Source organism: Lissotriton helveticus, chromosome 6, assembly GCF_964261635.1.
Source record: "Lissotriton helveticus chromosome 6, aLisHel1.1, whole genome shotgun sequence".
NCBI classification, from domain to species: Eukaryota; Metazoa; Chordata; class Amphibia; order Caudata; family Salamandridae; genus Lissotriton; species Lissotriton helveticus.
The window spans coordinates 2103506555-2103530017 of NC_136067.1; the positions used below are offsets into that span (position 1 = coordinate 2103506555).

Consider the following 23463-nt stretch of genomic DNA (forward strand, 5'->3'; position numbering starts at 1 on the left):
TAAGATTTCCGAATCTATTCATGTGGATAAAGGAGATTGGTCTTTAATGGGATGGTTCTGGGAACTGATATCCGGCTGGGGATGGAAAATTCTGATAGTCATTGGGATGGTCTTAGCCATTCTTTTCCTGTTCTGTCTGTGCGTGCAGTGTGCTCCTGCAATATGTGGCCTCTGTGCCACATCATGTGTAAGGAAACATGTATCAAGAGACGAGCTAAGTAATAGAATGATGTTACAGCAACATCTCAATGACTTTAGGAATATAGACCTGGACTCAGATTAGCATGAGATTAGGTTAAATTGCCTATGTAAGGGCAAAAGGAGGGTTTGTGGTTCTGAAAATTCTGGACTCGTGTAACAATTCTGGACTCGAGAATAAAACTTCGTCGTAATATGACGAATTTGGTATCAAAAGACCGAGAATGACGAGTACATTATGTACAAGCATTTTCGTCGTATTTGAGTGACGATTTCACCTCGAAATCGTCATTCGCGCCCTGAACCCTTGGCTTCCATTTTGTATGTGGCATCCATTTTGTGTGTTGCCCTTCACATAGGCTTAATTCGATATCAAAGGACACGTACACCTTAATTGACTTTTCTGTGATCTAGGCAAGTTGGAACCATTGCCCCAGGCCGAACCTGTTTGGTCAGTTCCTCTCCCAGTGGCCGAACGAGATAGCATCAAGGCACAACAAGCCATAAAACCTTTTCATCGCACACACACCCTGCCGAATCTTACTCACACCTGTCCCTGCTCTTTTCTCTCTTACTTGCTTTATGATGGGGAGGTGCCCATTTTATTGGGGGTCCACCGGTATCTGATGGAAATGCTGAGCCTTGCCGGATAATTTATTATGGGCTGAACAAACTGTGATGTGGGCTTGTCACCATGACTCTGCTTTTTCTTTTGTACTGGAAACATTTGAATGGTATACTAAAATGTGAAGAATGTTTGCCTAAAGCACAATATTTCGTATAAAAAGAGAAGCCTGACTTTGTGAATTTGAGCAGTCTCCTGAGAACATACATCCCGTGTTGTTGTACTTCTAGGACCTGTTACTTGGTTGCAGCCAATAAATTCGATCTTTGACTTCACCTAGAAGACTCTGAGTTTCTGTGGTCTGAATCAGGAAAGTACTCGAGGTCTTTGGGTGCTGTCCCTGGCACCGCTGGGTTACCGGATCAGTACCGGTTCTGAAAAACCCAGTACCTCACCCCCTGGAGTGATTGACCAGACCCCCTGGAATGATTTACGATTTACCAGACCCCCTGGAGTGATTTACCAGACTCCCTGGAGTGATTTACCAGACCCCCTGGATGATTTACCAGACTCCCTGGAGTGATTTACCAGACCCCCTGGAGTGTTTACCAGACCCCCCTGGAGTGATGCACCAGACCCCTGGAGTGATTGACCTGACCCCAGGAGTATTTACCAGACCCCCTGGAGTGACTAACCAGACCCCCTGGAGTGATTGACCAGACCCCCTGGAGTGACTGATCAGACCCCCTAGAGTGATTTACCAGACCCCTGGCCTGATTTACCAGACCCCTGGAGTGACTTACCAGACCCCTGGAGTGATTGACCTGACCCCAGGAGTATTTACCAGACCCCCTGGAGTGACTTACCAGACCACAAGAGTGATTTACCAGACCCTAGGAGTGATTTACCAGACCCCCTGAAGTGATTTACCAGATTCCCTGGGGTGATTTACCAGACCACCTGGAGTGATTTACAATACCCCCTGGAGTGATTTATCAGACCCCTGGCGTGATTTACCAGACCCCCTGGAGTGATTTACCAGATCCCAGGAGTGATTTACCAGACCCCGGGAGTAATTGACCAGACCCCCTTTGAGTGATTGACGTGACCTCCTGGAGTGATTTAACTTCAATAACATATTAACATTGTCTGTGGTTCACAACCAAAGAGTGAAATTCGAATGACTGAAAATTTGTTGATGTAGACTAATGGTGAGGGAGCTTTGACATGGCACCATCTTTGTTCAATATTCACCACTTCACAGGTCATCGTAGAGGAACTTTAGCGCTGGTACACACCAAGGACGTCCAAAATAGTTCTCTTCATCAGTAGTGTTTCAAAATCTATGCTCCGTCACTTTTCTGAACACACCATGGACGTCCAAAATAAATCTCTTCAGAAGTCATCCTCCACGATCTCTAGCTCGGGTCTGGCGCCCTTCAGTTCATCAATCACAGACGAACTGATTGAACTCTTTGAAAGTCTGTGGGGACAAGAGAGGGTCAGATACTGATTCAATATTGTGGGCATAAATGACAACAAATATGCCAGTATGCGCTGTATTGACAACATAACTGAGTATATGGTCATGAGCAGAACTACCAACCACCAAAGAGACCACAGGGTTAATCTACCACTTCCTCTCCCCCAGCCTCCTCGACCTTCTCTAAACACAATACAAGCTGATAAATATTGATACACATTGCAAACAGAAATTCATCAGAACTGCCAAAGTCAGTGCCCACTTCCCATCATTCTTCTCATACTGAGTGAACCCAAGTGAGAAACAAGGGGGAGACAGCATAGCGGGTCCTTTAGAGCTCTCTGACTCCCACGTGTCCAGTGATACGAATGCACAAGCGCATCCGCCACACCAACCGAACACCAATGTTTGGATAGAGGTAACCATGACAGCGATAAATCACAGTGAGATTAAACACAAAAGTCTCGATTACTCACAAACAATTGCCATTTTAGGTCATCACACTCATGAATTGGAGACATTTGGCTAAAGTATAGAAGGCCCCCGCTCCCTGAGAATGAGGGAATAAGAATGCAAGACCTGGAAAGTAAGAGGAGCCACCCCCCCCCCCATGACACTCCACTGGATCGTTCCCACCTGCTCTTCACACCTCACAGGCAGGTACAAGTGATATCCCATCTGCTCCTCACACCTCATTGGCTGGCACAAGTGATATCCCACCTGCTCCTCACACCTCCTAAGCAGGTACAAGTCATATCTCACCTGCTCCTCACACCATAGGCAGGTACCAGTAATATCCCACCTGCATCTCACAGCTCATAGGGGGTACAAGTGATATCCAACCTGCTCCTCACACCTCATTGACGGGCACAAGTGATATCCCACCTGCTCCTCACACCTCCTAAGCAGGTACAAGTCATATCTCACCTGCTCCACACACCTTAGGCAGGTACCAGTAATATCCCACCTGCATCTCACAGCTCATAGGGGGTACAAGTGATATCCCACCTGCTCCTCACACCTCCTAAGCAGGTACCAGTAATATCCCACCTGCATCCCACAGCTCATAGGGGGTACAAGTGATATCCCACCTGCATCTCACAGCTCATAGGGGGTACAAGTGATATCCCACCTGCTCCTCACACCTCATAGGCAGGGACACATGATATCCCACATCCCTCTATTAACAAGGTCCACAATCTGGTATGGACAAAGAAAGCTATTGAAGGAATTGGGATAATTTTTCTGAACTCTTTCAGAAAGCGCCGCTATGGCTCGCTCCTCTGGATCGGTTTATGCACAAATCTGTGTGAGTGTCTCAGAGAAGCAGACGCTTTCCACTGATGGACGAGGTAAGTACAAAGCAGAAAGGACTCACCTGAGGGACGGCTTTTCATTGTGCTGAGTAGATTTAACACCTGGTTGAATTAAGTCAATGGAAGATTTCCATTAACAAGTGGTTTGGAAGTGAGTATGGTTTGGATGCAGCCGTCATTGTAGTAATGTGTGCATTTGCATTATATTGAATCTCTGAACCTGCAGACGGGGCCTTGTACTTAACTACAACAGCTTCTGTGCAAGAAGCACAAGAATGTTTTATCAGTTAAATTGTGCAAACGTGCACTGGATACAGTGACTTACAGTAGACTCAGTTTCTTGATATCAGTGTCCTTCTGTAAACAAACTTGGAGATTTTGCCAATAATGAAGAATCACTTTTAAGCATCCAAAGCTCTGTCCATAGGATCCAAAGCGGGCGACCTTTGGTTTCGAACATCATGTATGACCAAAGAGCGTGTACCGGCCAAAAAGGCGTGGGAAGGTCTCATGTTCCCTTCTCTATGGGTAAGGATCGCTCCAAAATTAGAATTATTAGCCAAAAAGATGGAATGGTAGAGCCTGAGGGAATGCTGGGTTGAGTTTTGGTGTACGGCACCAGAATATCATGACCCACAGAGCATCTGACATAAATATCTTGTCCTAAAAATCATTTACAGAAATATTGCTGAAATGGAAATAATAATATAAAATATACACCCAGTGGGAGGATGACTTTGCAAAGGATATTCAGGATACAATATGTAGGTAATATCCCGCACACAACCTACATTTTGGTTAAGGTTTCTGGACTAATGGCGTTCGTGCACAACAAACAAAATCAAAATCTAGTGGAGAAAATAAATGCAGCAAACATTTCTGAAAGGCAATGAAACCGATGGCAACCTATAAAAACATGAGGTCTGCTGGCTACGACTAGGAGTTCAGTGGGGGTGTCAATTTTGGATGTTCTGATGATACTGTAATCACTGTAGAAAGACTCGTAGGTGCTCTGCAGGGACATGGGAAAGGAGGCAAGCAAACCTTTTGGGCTAAAGGGGGAAGTCTGGAAAGGGGTCTCCAAGAACATGGGAGGGAAGGGCGAGTCTTGTAATGTGTTAGACCTGTCAGCCCAAGGGTGGTCTTTCCATATTTTTTTCACCCTCTTTTTCGTTGGCCTTAGGTCTCCGAGCACCTTCCCATTGCTAACCAATGCTAAGGTGCAGGTGCTCTCTACTTCCAACATGGCTGCCACAGGCCCCTGCTACTGCGGAGTGGTCTTTTTTTAGTAGCACCCTAGTTGCCAGGAGCTGGCTGGAACCCTTAAACATTGTTGCAATACCAGCCTGCCTTGCCTGCCCATAGCTAGAGTAGGGAAGCTCCCGGAACCTTCCAGAATAGGGGAGCGGTCTGCTTTTGCCGCCTTAGAGTGTGGTCAGCTGACCTGGGCATGTATAAAGAAAGGAGGGAAAGTTTTTAGTCAGTTGGGGCATCACTGACCTGGGGGAACCTACGCAGGAGACTTAGGCGGTAGGGCCTAGTCAGGAACCTATACCACTGGGGGTGACAGGGTTTAGGCGCTGCCCACCAAGCTGTGTGAGGAACACTGAACTAGCCCACTGATCTGGCCCAGCGGGAGGGGAACCCAGGGACCACCTGCAGTGACCTGCTGAGGAATCCTGTCAGCAGCCTTCAACTCAACCTCCCCCTCAAGAAACTATCTACAAAGGGCGCAGGAACCACCAAGCGCCAAGAAGAAACCTCCCTGGGCTAACAAGGACTGCTGGGGATCAACCAGGTACTGGGCTGTGCCATCTCTGCCCCCTCTGTCTTCACCTGTGCCCCTGCGCTGTCCTGCCTCATCCCCCTTGTCTAACTGCCTGATAAGCGCTCTTCCTTCTTAGCGCTGGAACACTGTCCTGTCCTGTTTGAACTGTCTGCCCTACCTACTCAGCCCTCTCCTACTGTGCCCTGAGAAGCGCTGTAACCTGCTGACTGCCCCAAGCGCTATCTCTACCAAGCGCTGTGGCCCCAAGAACTGCTGTCGCGCATACTAGCACTGTGTGTGTGCCCTGGAGCGCTTCCCCCTCGAAGCGCTATCTTTCCCCAACTCACCGCTGCAGCCCGGGGGATCACTGGCACTGCCTTGTGCCGCTGCGAAGCCTTGCTGAGGCCCACCATCACCGCTGCGGCCTGTCACTGGGCCGAAGGGGACCCCACGGTTGTTTGCGCTGTCCCGGTGGCCCTCGGAGCCAGGAGAGGTCCGCCACATCACGGAGGTAGGCCGCGCTAGGCCGCACTGGGCCGCGAAGCCAGGATCGGGCGTCACGTGGCGGGGGCGCGTTCTGGGCTCCGCCCACACCAGCACCACAACCCCATTGGTCCTGAGGCCGCACCCTGCAGGCCGCACTGCCATTGGCGGCTGCGTGCACGCCTTAGCCCAGGACTGCCGGCATTGGTCCCCGGCCCCAGGAGACATCGGGAGACCCCCGGGGACGGTTCCCCGACAGAGCGGGGCCTCCGCTACTTCCCTTCCGGCCCCGGTCCGGCCCTGACATCGCCGGGCGCTGCCCGGAGGCCCGCATTCCAGAGAGGGGGCTCCCAGGCGAGCACGAGCCCCCCGAACCACCGCAAGGGACCGAAAAGGCCCGAAAAAGCCAGGTAACTCCCCGGGGAGGCGGGCGGAAGGCCCGGAATGGGCCAGATGACCGCCCCTCCCCTGGGAGAAGACTGTTGTTGGGCCCCATTGGCCCCCGTGATTTGAAATGGGCCAGAGCCCATAGGAAACAATTGGCCCTCACTGTTGGAGGGAAAGTTAACCCCTGATTGGGGAACTGTTATTACTCAGCTGCAGGGGCCAGGAGGACCTTAGTACCGGCCCTGCCACTTCGAAGAGCTTGCTGAGCATAATTTCTATGGTGGCCTGTTTGAATGAAATGTTGACCCTTGCTGGTTCAAGGCTTTACCTATGCCTAATGACATGCTTTCCTTGCTACCCTAATGAAATGTTTGCCTTCCACAATGAGACGGCTATTTTCACCTAATGAGATGCTCACCCTTGCTTGATGCCTTGTTCACTGATGCCTAATGAAATGAGTAATGCTGAGTAACGAAACGTTTAAGTGCCTAATGAAATGGCTATTGAAACATGCAGTATTGATGATTGAATTGCTCCCTTTGCTCCCCTGATGAAATGCTTTAATGAGTTACTGCTACTGTGATAATTGATTTGCTCTAAATGATTTACCAGTCGTGATCTTAATCTTAGATAAAAGCTTAATGATTTTACCCAAACTTACTGGTGTGGTGTTAGTCATTGCGTGCGTTTCTTGACTCAGTGGTTGTGTGTGCTGTATGGTCACTTTACACCTAAGCTTTCGGGTGCCTACCTGCTCGTGCCAGGCTACCCCCGGGGAACTGGAGACCCCAGTTCCTACATAATGGAACAATGGCTTTTAATGACGATCAGCCTGGTGCCTGGTGAGCCCTTGATCCCCACCAGAGGGGCGGGGCTGCCTTGGAAACAATGACTTTTAATGACGATCAGTCTGGAGCCTGGCAAGCAGCCCTTGATCCTCCCACAGGGTGGGGCTTCCTTTGAAAATGAATGCTATTGGACAGTGGCTGGTTCGAGAGTTGCACAAGTAGCTACATGCCTGCTGGAGTTTCTAACACTCAGACTCCTCCTTCTCAGACAGTGCGTTAAATGACGGTGCAGACTCTCTTACGCAGTGTTACGTGGCTGTTGGACGAGCCTGACGTCTGGGGCCGAGAGCGATGACAATGTCCCCGCTATCATTAAGTGTGATGACAGTGTCCATTGTGGTGTAGAGATGGATGACCATGCTCCTCATGTCATTAATCAGAGGCCAGGGTTTCCTCTCCTTGATGAGGGACATGCACGATTTGGGAATTAGTGGGTGACGCTCCAGGGTTGATCTTGGTTTCCGTCTTGTCTGCAGCTCTCCAACCATCTCTCTTCCGCTTGAATTCAGGCTCATCCAGCTGTTTGAAAGCATCCCTTTTCATCAGGATTGTTGGTTCGGTTGCAGCTGACTCCTCTTTCGAGGAGGTCCTGCTGAAGAGTGGAGTCAGCCGAGGGATGGACGGATGCTTATCAGTTAAAGTCAGAGAGGCTGTGAATTCTGATCCTCGGAAGCTTCCTTTCCTGTGACCCCAGTGGTACTGCTGAGCTTGCAGGGAGAATGGACTTTATTTCACTCTGGAGAGGTTGATTGTGTGAGGCTTGTCTGGTTGGCTCTTGCTTTCATTGCTAACCTGTGTGTTTCAGTTGGTTTTGTCCTCACTTTTAATGCCTTTAATTCCTCAAGCTGAGTCTTGTGGTTATCACTAGCCAACCTTCGGCTTTCTAACACGGATATTCTCAGACCTCCAGATCATTAATCTGCATCTATCGCACCCACTCTCTGGGTTGGGAACTCTTCCAGTTCGCTCATGACTGCTGCACTCCCTGTTACTCTCACTCCATCGTGGCGCCTTGATACCTGCGGGTTATTGTTCTGCGCAATATAAATTTTTATCAAATCGTGTGCTATTCTTGTATCTCCCCCTGGGGCAGCCAGTCCCCTAGGACACCTCTGTAGACCACTAGAGTGTGTGATGACCACTGTGGTTTTAGCCACCTTTCTTGGGAATTACCTGCAACAAATGCCTGGTCTTTGAATATCTTATTAATATAACTTGTTTATTTGCGATAAAATCCATAAAACAAAAAAATTATAAAATCCAAATTCATCAACACTCCTCATAGTCCAAGGCACAGCAGTACTCGGCCATGAAACAATTTTAAAACTAATAAACTTAGCGATAAATAAAATACTTTTGAATTCCTAAAATCTTGCTACTTGTGGGCAACATGTCTTCCACATGATCCACACAGAGGTAAAAGATGAGTCCAGACTGTGAGGATGAGACCTTCTGTACTTGCTTTGAGGTTTCTTGGGGCTTCTAAGTGTTATCAAACCCACCAGCTGGAAGCAAATCTGCAGGATTATCAATGTCTGAACTCCAGCATGATTTCAGACTTGTCTGCTGCCCCCTTGGTTCTACAGGGATGTTCAAAGAGTCCTTCACCACCTAAAAACTCGTTGTCAAACATGTATGTGTTCACATGGAGCAGCTGTCATTGAAAGCTTTTTCGAAATTGCAACTTTTCTTGGCACCTGTAGAAAATATTTCCTCTAGCACAGAAATAATAACTTCACCAGAAGATAAATAAATACAGCTCTGGTTGACTGTATGATGCTGAAATATTAACAATGGAAGTGTGCAGTAGGAGACGTCCGTGTTAAACAAGATGGCTGACAACCACTGACTGAGGCCCAGTGAACAAGAGCCAGGAAACACACTCAAGTGAATGATGGAACTCCTAGTCTGATGTCACTGAAGTCTGCGCGCCCCTATGAAACCTCTGAGCACTGAGCTACAGCGGTATCAGTACTGCCCCCTGCAGGCTCCACAGTGGGTGCCCCATCACCCAACCCCATGTGCACCACCCCCTGCTAGACGCCTTCTGTCCAGTTTCATGGATGCAGCAATCACATGACAAGAGCCAACAATCGGCCACAAGGTCCACGGTGGAGCACATCGCACACCCCACAGCTGGAGCAGGAACAAGACACAGGGATTGGAACGAGAGGTGCGGTTTGCTGACGCTCAGTACAGTCACACTACCTGGGTTTTTTACGATTCATAGAAGTGGTTTTGATTACATTTTTATTCTAACTGGAAGAGGAAGCGAACCATTGCTGCAGACGTGCAAATACTGAAGTGAACAAGATGTCCTACAACGACCACTGAACCACGTGGAAATACCCAGCCAACTATGGGGAATAACAAGCATTTTTAGGGCCTGCGGATATTTTATTTCATGTGAAGCATTCAATGATATAAGTGATTACCACACAGAGTGCTTTGTGAGAAGATCTGTGGGGAAAGGAACTTCAGAAGTGCCCGTGTCACTTCTAAGAAATGTTTTAATTGAAAAGAGGATTCCTAGGAACACAGTGTTGGATAATGGAGAACAGTTTGTATCGAAGGAGAACTGGGGTCAAGAATGAAAGAACGGCTCTGTAGAGACCTCAAGCAAATGGTTTTATTGATAGTAAAACGGAATATGAAGGGGACTGTTCAATGATCAAGAGCGAGTGATTTGGATTGGAAAATGACTATTGAGAAGATGATTTAGGCAAATACAGTGACTCCTCACTCTGTAGCAGGATGGACCCTTTTTATGTCACTGAAGAGCAGAGAGCCGGTCCCTAAGGAGTCACTGATAATGGGGACCTGTGGAGCCGTGGATCAAAGCATCATAAAGGAATGACTTAGACATGCTTCCTTTGGGAACATTATTCTATTCCATTTTTGAGGTGCTCCTACTACAAATCCTGCTGCAAGACAAGTATGTGGAGGAGAGAGTCTCTACTGGTAGCAGATAACGACACAGGAAAATAGAAAGTGCAGATGATAGAGAACCCCCACCCCCTCCCCCCACCCCCGCTCCTTACTTGATCTTCTGCAGCCGGCTGTCCGGTTCCTTCAGTGCGTCACAGATCAGTAATAGACCAGCGTCACCCAGTACATTGCGACTCAAGCCCAGTTCCAGCAAAGAGCGGTTGGAGCGAAGGGCAGTGGCCAGAGCTGCAGAGGAAGCACCAGTTATCTCACACAATTGGAGGCTAAGAAGGAGCGAGAAAGAGAAGGAGAGGGAATCAAAAGATTAATAACTCTAAGGATTCATTGCTGAAAGTATTATAAACAAGGTATACATAATCAGACCAGTAGCTGTTATGGCCTCGTACTCTCTGATCTGAGGTGCACAAGGAACACTTTAACACCTCATCACACACTAGTATAATCTTTCATCACTCACTGTAAAATAGAAAGTGCCGTATTTGAAACCATTGACACACCAATAGATATTTCTAATAGGGCACTTTCTATTTTACAGTGAGTGAAAAATATTATACTAGTGTGTGATGAGGTGTATTTCATTGTCACATAGATGATGTCATCAGTGATGTCATTTAAGATGTCATCAGTGATGTCATCAGTCATGTCACTGACCATGTCATGAATGATGTAATATGTGACATCATCAGCAGTGGATTGCGGGCACGCGAGTTATAGTTTGAAAAGTAGGTGAAAGACATCCTCTTTACACAACCAGGTGCAGTATGTATACTTGGTGTCATAGTACTGGGTCTCACAGGGGTCGACCCACCCAGGTGCAGTACGGATGCTTGGTGTCATAGTACTGGGTCTCACAGAGAGCGGCCCACCCAGGAACAGTACAGATGCTTAGTGTTATAGTACTGGGGCTCATAGAGGGAAGCCCACCCAGGTACAGTACGGATGCTTGGTGTTCTAGTACTGGTTCTCAGAGGGCAGCCCACCCAGGTACAGTACGGGTGCTTGGGGTTCTAGTACTGGGTCTCACATAGGGCAGCCCACCCAGGTACAGTACGGATTCTTCGTGCATTAGTACTGGGTCTCACAGAGGGTAGCCCACCCAGGTACAGTACGGGTGCTTGGTGTTCCAGTACTGGTTCTCAGAGGGCAGCCCACCCAGGTACAGTAAGGGTGCTTGGGGTTCTAGTACTGGGTCTCAGAAGGCAGCCGACCCAGGTACAGTACGGTTGCTTGGTGTTCTAGTACTGGTTCTCAGAGGGCAGCCCACCCGGGTGCAGTACGGATGCATGGTGTTATAGTTCTGGGTCTCATAGAGGGAAGCCCACCCGGGTATAGTACGGATGCTTGATGTTATAGTACTGGGTCTCAGAGGGCAGCCCACCCAGGTACAGTACGGGTGCTTGGTGTTATAGTACTGGGTCACAGAGGGCAGCCCACCCAGGTACAGTACGTATACTTGGTGTTCTAGTACTGGGTCTCAGCGGACAGCCCCCCCCGGGTACAGTACGGATGCTTGGTGTTCTAGTACAGGGTCTATTAGAGGGAAGCCCACCCGGGTACAGTACGGATGCTTGGTGTTATAGTACTGGGTCATAGAGGGCAGCCCACCCAGGTACAGTTTGGATGCTTGGTGTTATAGTACTGGGTCTCAGAGGGAAGCCCAGCCAGGGGCACTTGAATATAAAGGAGCACAGCACACATGAAAAAAACTCAATAAATAAAGGGTTTCTTATCCCAGAGCTACAAACAGCACATGGCTAACGGTGCTGCTAGAAACACAGGGTTAACCATGGGCTCAACCCCCTGAGCCCAGCTCTGTCTACATCATGCATGGTTGTGCACATTACCGTGTCACAGTAAAGGCCTGCTTGTGGGAGAAAACAATTGTAGTTTCAAGTTTCATAAACTGTGACTGCCCAGAATTGCCACATGTGAGAGCTGTGAGTGAAGAATGGAAACCGAAACTCAGTCAGCACATCCTCCTTGGTGGGGGAGGCTAAGAAAGATTGAAAGGTGATTACACTTCATCAATAATGTAAATTGCCTCTAAGTGAGTGATTCGTACATATTTGCAACTAAAATCATGGACAGTTCCTGCACACACATCACACCTGTTGCTATATTTCTTGAAGTGTAGTCAGTGTTAGGTGCTGCATTTGTGCAGGAAGGTGATGAATACTTGTATGACATATGCTCAGTATCCTTTGATCCTCCTGAAATACGTACATACAGTGCTGTCTTTAAGGATCCCTCCACCCTGTGGGCCACGAAGGGTAACTGTTCTCCCACTTTACCTGAAGATGCATTATTTGGGAATGGTCATTGCTCGCCTCATTGTGCTCTGTAAATATATTGTGCAGTTTTGCTTCCAATCTAGATCTAAGGTCCTCAGAAGAGATGTCCATGTGAAGGTCTCCAGTCCTTCCAGCATAAACTGAAGACCCAAATTCTCTGAAGTTTGTGCATTTTACAGGATGCATGCTCAGAGTGAGCCTGTCTGCCTCTTCTGAGCAGCATGGATAGTGAGGGTTGTGTCTGACTTTATTCAAAAAGTTACATATGGGACACAAATGGTGAACGCTGTTTTGCTATCATTAATCCCTAATGTACATATATGTACATATGTAAACCCCCCTTCCAGCTAAGTAGAGATCTCACAATGCTTCATTTTTCAAATGTTTCATAATAGAGGCTCTAAATACAATATAACATAGCTCTATCTAATGCTCTCCCATGAGCCTCTTCTCCCTCCAGTCCCACCATCATGCCCCTCACTGTTCCCTGCTCCATGTCCCTACACCCTGCGAGTCCATTGCTTTCCCACCTCTCCCTTGTCTGCTCAGCTTTCTACAGTTTTATGTTCTTTTGATGTCTCCTTCATTGCTGCCCCACCGGGCCGGTTCTTGGACTTGTGAGGTCCTGGTTAGAGTAGGAACATGTGAGGCCCCTCTAAATTGTAACATAGCAGGAAGTGACATCACAGGAAGGGGTCATTACTTGGCCAATATTATTCTGGCATTGCTGAAGTAGCACATGTCACCACTGACCTTCTTTTCACTCTGCTTATTCCTGAACAAGACTCTCTGATATCAATTCCTCTTGTTGGGATGGAAAAGTCCTCAGTGTGGTAAAGAGGTGTACCAATGCCCTGAGTGCCCAACTGTACTGTTGTCTGGATCTCTAATGCTGATTCTTGTCATCAGTGAGCACGGATCACGTGTGTACACCATAACATAGGCATCTCTCATGGATTGTGGTCTTGTTGGACCAGGAGGGGCATCCAAGGCGCTACCCTCATAGTGATGGAAGACTACTGCTTTCACCAGGAGTTAAGCAACACGAGTGCAGTGGTGGCAGCATACCGTGCAAGGATCAGTAGTAGTGAACAGGAGCTTTTTCACTGTGTCACTGGAGCAAGGCCTACAGGCTCCCTCACCTTTTTAAAGTTCTGCTGTTGTCTGCTTAACTCACCCATGGCCTACATCAGGTAGATGTGGAGTGCTGCGCAGCACAACAGTGGTGATTCTGTATTAGTTGTATGTGTGCCTGGGAAGAGTACAATAAAAGGATGAAGCAGACTGTGCAATACATGTGTGGGTAGTACATGCACTGGGTGTATCTATGTCTGAGAGGAATACATTACACGAGAGATGTGGTGCAGTACACGTGTGGATAAAACATGTGCAGAACGTATGTGTGCTTGCGTGGAGTAGCATACGCTATGGGTGAAGTGGTGTGCAGCGCGCACATAGTGAGCGCGTTTGCTGGCAGTGCATGTGTTTTAAAATAACACACCCTCATTAAAGATAGAAAAACATCAGTGCTAAACAGTTCATGCAGACTGAGTGTGTGCGCCGACAGCACGTGTGCTTGTAGAGGTACAATGCATAGCGATATTAGTGCTGGGCATTAAGTGTGCTGTGGGTGTGCCCTGAGTAAATGTGCCTGCAAGTGTACCTTGTATCGAGAACCCTGTGTCCCATTTTCGGAAACCCAAGTCTGCCTTGTGAAGACATGAGGAGGAGAGGAAAATCCCCAGTCAGATTAGTGTATTGTTGCATTCCTGTGAGCTGGGTGATGACACACGGGAGGGAAGAGACTACTTTACATTTCAAATGACTGCTCTTTGATTCAGTGATAGGTCACAAGGAAGGGACCTGAACACATCTCAGGAAGGGAGATGATGCAGAGTAGAGAATCATAAAGAGTAGGTCAGGGTTGTGGGATTAATTGTTTGATGCACATATCACTATGACTGACATCCAGGTGTAAACTCTGGTCACTCCCATGAATAAAGTTGTGGAAAATCATCTTCAGAGTCGTGGCGGATGGGGCAGACCCTTTCATGAAGGAAGATGAAAAGGAAAAGTGCCCACTTCTAAAGAAGCAGAGCCCTTCAAAGGCTAGACCCTAAACCAAATTTGGTGTCTGGAACAGGACTATAAGCAGGGGAGGTTGTGTCTTCAAAAATAGTCATCTGCCAAGCAGCCAAACAGGCTGTGTGAGAAGGGGAAGCTCTGCAAGACTTCTGCCTGTGACCAGGACTGGGAGCCACGGCTTGCTATCGTTTTAAACAAACTTTACTTTTTTTCGGGTACATACCGTATATTTGTTGTAATTTGGCAGCGATTAAGTTAGCATTAGCAGAAGCATTCCAGCATTTAGAGACTATCTTGTCTGTTTTGTGGAATCCATTTTGTATTTATGGCAGCCATTTTGTTTGCCATGTGCTACCATGTGCTAGCCATGTGCTCTGTCCTACCTTTCTATTAACTGCTCTTGAAATCTGCCTTGAGACGAACTATATTTAGCATCTTTCACCTTCGCACATGCTCAGTTGAGCTTGCAGCTGTCCATGCTGCTGCTGTTAGTCTGTAACTGTCAGGATGTGTTCACCGGAATTAGCAACTGTTAGCTCCTCCCACTTGTTGACTGTGCATTTTCTATATGACCTTATATGTACCTCAAACCAGCATTTTGTACTTGTACCGCCTTCTTTTGAGCCCCTGTGTGGGTATAAAAGGACCAAGCTCCTTCCATTCAGTGTGCTACTTCATGCATTACCGAAGGGTGCTGTGTGAATGTAGTTCCACCACATGGGGTTTAATAAACTCTGTATTTTCTATTCCAGTTTCTGCGCCAACTTCTTCTTATTGGTCTAAGGAGTCTGTGCAGAGAAGGGCGAATCCCTTGCACTTGTAGGCCTTGCTGAGGCTCACCACCACAAACTGGCGCTTCCAACTTGGGGCTCATCGACGACTCGGATGCCTGAAGGAGTGGTCAAGACGAAGAATTGGAATCTCGCTTTGGACGCGATCACTGCCTGAGGAGACCCGAGTCTTGGCAACCACGGCGTTTTTCCTTTCTTTCTGATCTGACCATCCAGGTGGTGCCGGTCCTCGACTGAGATCTCTTCTGTTGATTCGCTGTGCAGTGACCATTTGGTTCGATTTGTGAACTTGGCAGTTGGAACCTGGACACCATTTGATTGGTAAGAGTCGTTCTGCGGCACTTGCTGTTGGTTTTTGATGCCTTGGATTGGTAAGGTAGTGGCTTTTGATTTGACGGATTGGCCAATATTAGTATTTGTTTGTACGGTATATATGAATTGCAATTTATATAGGCAGGTAATGAGGAGATTTTTTTTCTATTTGAATTTGTTTGAACGGCGCAACGTACAAAGAGTACCTTATGCGCTACTTTGATTATAATACTGCATATTTTGCACTATTTTTGGCATGCCTGTTTCCAGCACACTTCGTAGGATGTGTTGCTTTTGTAGAGGTACCAGTTTGAGACATGATGAAGCACAACTGGCCCCCTCGAAAGGGACACCGAATAGGGACATGTATATTAAGTATGTAATTTCTTCTATAATGTACAGCACGTTATGGAATAAATATACTCGTAAGGATCCTGAGTTGCGTTGGCCTATGCATGGGTCATTTGATTTGTGAAAGATTCAGTATGTGGAGCAACAAATGTTTAAGCGAAAGGCTAGGCAAGACATGTTTGACTGTGTGCGAATGTGGGAGAAAGAAGTGCGTGAGCGCATGAAGCGTGAGCAAGCCTTGATAGAAAAAGAACAACGTAAGAGCATTCATGCGAAAACATTGGAAATGAAAAATAGGGAAATTAAAGAAATTAAAGAGAGGGAAAATAGGGAGCGTTATTTACAGGTAAATGGCCAATACGCTGTTCGTAGACCTCTTTATCCTATACTTAATAAACCCCAAGATGATTCTCTCTTATTAGATCGTAGTCCACCTCTGTATACTCTTCCTTATGAGTCGGATGAGGACTCTCCTACAGACCAGGACAATGCTTGAGAAACTCGCTCAATGTTATCTGCTGGGCGTGCGTCTGACATTAGATCTGCTGCGCGTAAAGCCGTTCGAAGTACTGGCACTGCTTCTGAACTTTTTGATAGTATAAAAGATTGGCAGGAAAGGGAGCAAATATATTTTACGGATACATTTGCCGCAGAGGTTATTGAACGGTTCAGGAAAGATTCGGTAGAAATGGAGCCCGATGATGTAGCAAATGATTGTTAACAACTACGTGAAGGTCTTTTTTGTCTTCTCCCAGGTGGCTCACACGATCAAACGCTTGGTTAAACACCGTGTTGAAGCAGCCCGTTTACGAGAGGAGAAAAAGGCAGCAGACGCAGCTGCACAAACATCCCAGATCAGCATGGCACGAACTTCTACTCCTGAAACAGATAAGAATGCTGTAATTAATGTGAAACCCATGCGGGAGGCCACGCCTTTATATGTTCCTCCTAAAGGAACGGGTACAAGTGATGATAAGACTTCTACAGATGCAAGGGGTTATTTTATTTATAATTGGGATTACACTCCATGGAATAGAGCAGATGTCATGGCTCTTAAAACTGCATTACCTGATCCGCGAAAGAATCCAGCAGCCTTCTATGAGGAAGTTGAGGGTGCTATTAGCTCTTGTACTATGACTTTGCCTGATATTGATCTGTTTTTTGGACTAATATTATCGGCTGATAAGTGGAGAACTGTGCATAAAGTTGATGATCGTGCGACATTTGGAGCATTATGTAAAGATTTAGAGCAGTTAGATGAAGACTGAGAACCTGCACAGAAACCGTGTCAGATAATTTTAAATCTTCCGACAGCTATATTAGTTAAGTTAAAGACGATTATTCCCCCTAAAAAGATAAATTGGACAGTGTTAGCGTCTTGCAAGCAAAAGGTAGATGAATCAGTTTCTGACTTCTTCACACTCTTTGAAGAAGCATTCCATGATTTTAGTGACCAGTCATTGACAGATGACACGGGTAGACATTTGTTCATTGAGAAATATGTCGCAAACCTATTGCCAGGAATAGCTAGTCGCCTAAAGGCCAGTGAAAGTTCATGGACTACCCCTTCTCCGGTTTCTCTTTTGACTATGGCTCAGTATTATGAACGCCAGGAACTAGAAGCGAAGGGTAATGAGGATAAAAAGACTAAAGAGTTGAAAACAAAGGTTATGTTAGCTCAGGCTTATGGTCTGCCTTCTCGAGGTAATGATAGAGGTGGACGTGGATCTTATGGTTTGTCCTTTCCTTCCTATACTCGTTCGAATTTGTCTGTTGACCAGTGTGCGTACTGCAAGAAATTTGAACATTAGCTTTCTTATTGTCCAGTACTGCGTGCTCAGCAGAGTCCACGTGGTCGGGGACAAATGAGAAATCGTTCAGGATATCCAGGGCCAGGAGGAAGCACGAATGATCGTGCTAGGTTTGATGCTAATACACGTGGGCAGGATGTTTTTAACACTTTTGATAGACGGAACCAATATCAAATGTCCGACTATGTGCTGTCTGATTTTCAAGATTCTGCTTATGCAGAGGATTGCCTAGGATGGGGTAAGGAATCAGTTGAAGTTCCAGTAGATCAGAGGGGTCCCTATATTACAGCACAAGTTTTGGGTTCTACTGATCAGTTTCTGGTTGATACAGGAGCTACTCGTAGCGCCTTGTCTAAACACTTGATTCCTAGGGCTCCCGTGTCTGGCTTAACTATAACATTGATAGGTTTCGATGGAACACCTTCCCTTAGCCCACTGTCACAACCACTTGCATTCCATGTTGATAAGTTTACTGCTCTATGTCCATCTTTGCTCTCTCCAAACACACCAGATAATATTTTGGGTCTTGATATGCTCAAATATTTCAGGGCTAAGATACGATGTTCTCTGGAAGAAGTACGGGTTATTTTGAATGACAACTAACATGTGATTGAGAGATCCTGTATTAAAGAGGACATTGCATTAGCTTCACTTCCTAGTACTTTGTGGGCTACTTCAGACACCGATGTATGGCAAATGGTTATTCCGCCAGTGCATATTAGTGTCAAGGAGGGTGCTTCATTGCCAAGACTGCCTCAGTATAAAATTTCTTGAGAAGGAAAAGAAGCACTCACACGTATTGTACATGATTTGATTAAAGTGGGGGTGTGGAAGAAGTTCCTTACAATGTTTGCAATAGTCCGATTCTTCCCATTTTGAAAAAAGTTACTGATACTACGATTTACAGAGTCATCATTGATTTGAGAGAAGTTAACAAGATTGTAGTACCCCAGTACCCTGTGGTTTCTGACATAACGACATTGCTTACCCTGGTCCCTCCAACAGCAACTACATTTTCTGTAATTGATTTGAAGAATGCTTTCTTCTCGATTCCTATTCATCCTGATAGCCGATAATTGTTCGGTTTCACTTTGAATAATCGATTATACAGATTTTGTAGAGTTCCTCAAGGGTACACTGAGAGTCCTAATATCTATAGCCAAGCACTAAAACAACAGCTAGATTCTTTGCCTAAAGGAGTGGTTCTCATACAATATGTCGATGACATCTTGTTGGCAGCTGATTTGCCTGAACTGTGTGAAGAGTTTGTCTTTACTTTCTTTTCTTGCTACACACAACCATAAAGTATCATGAAAGAAATTGCAATATTGTAGACCGAAGGTAACCTATTTAGGTCACCTTCTGTCTAAGGAGGGCCGTGCACTGACACCAGATCGCATTCAAGCAATTTTAGACACACTAGTACCTTCCACACAGAAAGATGTCCGTGCATTCATTGGTTTGACTTCATTTTGTAGGCAATGGATATTGGGTTTTTCACACATTGTTAAACCCCTGCTAGCGCTTTTGACTAAAAACACGCCGATCCCCCTTCCATGGACAGATTAATGCCAAAATGCTTTTCGTCAGTTAAAACAAGCTCTTTGCTCTGCACCAGTGTTAGGCACACCAGATTACACGAAGGCTTTTACACTCTATGTACACGAGAAAGATGGGTGTGCATTGTCAGTTTTAGTACAGACACACAGTGATAAGCAGCGCCCCTGTGCATATTTTTCAGCAGTTCTTGATCCTGTTGCTCGTGCATTGCCTGGGTGCTTCCGTTCAGTTGCAGCGACAGCTGTGTCCATACATCAGAGTGAAGGGATAGTTTTGTCACACAAACTGTTGGTGCTAGTACCCCATGCAGTAGATGCCCTTTTGAATCAGACAGACAAAGACACAACACTTAACTAGTGCTCGCCTGACAGGATATGAATTGACACTGTTAGCACCTCATATTACCTTGAAGAGGTGTGCGACACTCAATCCAGCTACTTTGTTGCCATATTCTGTGACTGAATCTCAATCAAAAGAGCCTCTTGATTGTATATTCCTTACTGAGGAACAGACAAAGGGTCGCGTCGATTTGCCAGATACGCCCCTTTCAGAAGTAGATGGGGAACTGTGGGTCGATGGGTCCTGTTTGAAGTTACCAGATGGCACGACCTCAGCAGCATATGCAATCACGACACGAGACAGTAGTGGAAACAGCTCGCATACCACAGAAGTCGGCTCAAGCAGCTGAACTAATAGCTTTGACACGAGCCTGTGAACTTAGCACTGACTTGTGTGTGAACATCTACACGGATAGCCGCTATGCTTTTGGAATGGTTCATGATTTTGGCCTACTCTGGAAGGAAAGATGCTTTCTAACATCCAACGGGATGCAGATAATGCACGGAGAATTAGTGCATAATCTCTTGACTGCACTTACATATCCAAAGAGAGTTGCTATTACGAAGTGTAGCGCGCACAAGAAAATCATTGACAAAATAGGACTAGGCAATGCCCTTGCAGACCGCGTAGCCCGTGAGACTGCGATGCAGCGAAGCACTACATCCATGTACGTAGTGAAATCACAAGCTGAGCGTTGGCATGATGCTAGAGAGGACGTATTGGATATACAGAGATCTGCTTCTGTGAAAGAACTTGAGCAATGGTCTAAAGAAGGAATATTGGACGATGAGGGTTGTTGGCGCAACAAAGACGTGGATAAATGGAAATTGCCTGCAGCCTATTTACAACCTATGGTTCAAATGGCACATGGGCTGGCACATGTTGGAGCTCTAGCGCTCTAGCAATAACTAAATTGCTTAGGCAAGTTTGGGAGCATCCTGAAATTACCAGCACAGCTAAAAGAGTAGTACAGTCCTGTTTGATCTGTTGGCAGTATAATCCTGGAAAAGGGACACAGACTCCTACAGGAGGGTTTGCTACACCAACCGCGCCTTTTGAAGTTTTGCAGATGGACTACATCCAACTTGAACGCTGCAATAATCTCAAATATGTCCTAGTGGTGGTATGTACCTTCAGCAAATGGATAGAGGCATACCCTACAAAGGATAATACTGCTCTCACCACAGCAAAGGTGCTTCTAAAGGAGTTTTCCCTAGATATGGTGTTTGTAAGCTTTTATGGAGTGACAACGGACCTCATTTTATTGGGCAAGTTGTTGAGCATGTCCTGAAAGGATTAGGGATCAAAAAGAAATTCCATGCAGTTTTCCACCCACAATCAGCAGGGTTAGTGGAGAGGTACAACGCTACTTTGAAATTGAAATTAGGGAAAATACTTGCTTCCACGACTTTGAAATGGCCAGATGCACTACCCTTGGCATTGCTATCCATAAGATCGGTGCCACATTCACGGTCTGGGCTTACCCCACATGAAATTGTGTTTGATAGGCCAATGAACATTTGGGGAGTTCCTAAGCCACGCCCCATACATGATGTTTCTTGTGTTCTGATTAATGATTATTTGGCACAGTTAACCAACAGTTTGATCTCTATTCATCAACAGGTTCGAGAAGCACTTCCTGACAGATCTACAGGTGAGGCCCATGAACTCTGTCCTGGCGACCACGTGATGGTCAAGGTCTTCGACAGATCGAACAGCTTGGAGCCGAGGTGGCTAGGACCGGAGCAGGTGCTCCTGGCAACAAGGACAGCAGTTCGAGTGACGAACAAGAAGAACTGGGTCCATAGCACACATTGCAAATGTGTGTCGCCTGCCTTAGTGGAACCTGCTGTATTGACCGACCATCGAGAGATTCTGGAGATGGAGAAAGGTCAAGCTATCTCACCTGACGAATCTGCAGAAGTCTTCCCGGACCACACGATTCCTGGAGCATCGCGATACCACTTGAGACCGAGGAAAGAATCTGCAGTGCAGAAAAAGACTGGTTGAGCTACCACCCTGGGTTAGTGAAACGGAATGCCGATTTGGCACGGTGGGGATCAGTCCTGTGTAGTGTAGGGACACCCGTCTTGGCCCGTGGTGAAGAAATCAATGGCTTCCCTGGGATAAGAGCTCCAACGATTGTTTTAACGAGTTTTTAGAAAGATCAACTATCGCTGTTGCTAAAATGCATAACAACAGAATCATTTGTGCTGTAGGGTTTGTTGTTGCTCTGGTGGTTATGGCAATATTCACCTGGTTTGTTGAGAAAGTGACTCCTGTTCGACAGCTTTTTATTGCCACTACTCCAGTGCCAGTAAAACATCACTACTTCATGCTTCCGTACCATGAGCAGAAGCATCGACAATCCTACCTATATAATACATTCATCCAGATGGTGCATCATACACACAATGCCACAAATACTACCAACTGTTGGGCGTGTGGGATGATACCTGCACACCAAAAGAAAGGAAGAACACCTTTTATTTCTCTATCGTTTTCCCATAATGGTTCGTGTCAAGCCTGGTATGCACTTTTGTTTGCTTCCGGAAAGCCTTCAGTAGTTGGGGTTTACTTTCGTCTGAATAAAGTATGCTATCAGGATAAAGATGGTTATCCTCAAGCTAAAGGGACTAAATGGGAATGGGAAGAGTATCAACCTGACAATATTTCGACACCATATGTCTTCACGAATATGAGAAACATTAAGAACATTGGACCTTCTGTAATTTCTGTGACCAGAGCTAAAGCAGATTTGTGTATAAGCAGTGTTGGGAGAATTCCAGTAGGACAGAGTGAATGTATTTTGACATTGACTATTGAAGGAGCTAATAATAGTAGTTTTATAACGTCGCACAATACGTATTTTGTTTGTGGTAATAAAGGATACTATCAATTAACTGTTGGGTGGTCTGGGGTATGTTACATATCATTTTTGTTACCACCTGTGTTCTTAGCCCCTCCATCATAACAACGGGATTTAAAATTGTACAACGATATTTCCAAGAACAGATACAAACGAACAATAAGTAAAGATGAGGTTGATCAGACTGATACCACTTTGCAACAATATGTCGATTTTAACTTAGGATTGTTCTTCTTTGTGGGTGCTGCATTGAATAGCAGAAAGATAAGGCGATTGACTCGTGTTGTGGAAGCTGTCACCAATCAAACAGCTCTGGCACTTGGGAACATTACAGAGGAGCTGCAAGTTGCAAGGATTGTAGCATTCCAGAATCGCTTGGTATAAGATGTGATTCTGGCTGATCGAGGTGGTGCATGCTGCATCATTGGCAGCAACTGTTGTGTCTTCATTCCGGATCACTCGCCTTCAGTATACGATGTAATCTCTAAACTGCATAAGATTGCTGCAGAGATTCACCCAGAGACTGGTACATGGACATTTTTGAACTGGATGTGGACACTCTTTATTACTTGGGGCTGGAAGCTACTGACTATTCTATGTATACTACTGGTGATACTATTTACATGCTGTATATGTATACATTGTGGTCCTGTGCTTTGCTCCATATGCATCACTGCTTGTACACCTGCCAAAAGAATTATTGCAGAAATAAAAGCACAACAAATGTTAAATAAAGAGATCACTGAGATGATGAGCATCAATGTACAGGATGCATATCTAGATTATCCCAGATGTACAACTGTCTTCAGCTAATGCAAAAAGGGTCGTCTGTTGTAATTTGGTAGCGATTAGGTTAGCATTAGCAGAAGCCATCCGGCATGTAGAGACTATCTTGTCCGTTTTGTGGAATCTATCTTGTATTTCTGTCAGCCATTTTGTTTACCAAGGGCTACCATGTGCTCTGTCCTACCTTTCTGTTAACTGATCTTGAAATCTGCCTAGAGACAAACTATATTTAGCATCTTCCACCTTCGCACATGCTCAGTTGAGCTTGCAG

At 46.1% G+C, this 23463-nt stretch overlaps 1 protein-coding gene across 1 annotated transcript in view; it reads right to left on the reverse strand.

Moving 5' to 3' along the window:
• Positions 1–2158: 2158 nt before the first annotated feature.
• Positions 2159–23463, reverse strand: part of LOC144763060 (NACHT, LRR and PYD domains-containing protein 3-like) — a 421888-nt gene continuing 400583 nt past the window's right edge. The window contains exons 10-11 of the mRNA XM_078648365.1: positions 10090–10260; positions 2159–2246 (exon numbers count right to left, since the gene is read on the reverse strand). Coding sequence (XP_078504491.1) covers positions 2159–2246; positions 10090–10260 — 259 coding nt within the window. The remainder of the gene's footprint in view (positions 2247–10089; positions 10261–23463) is intronic.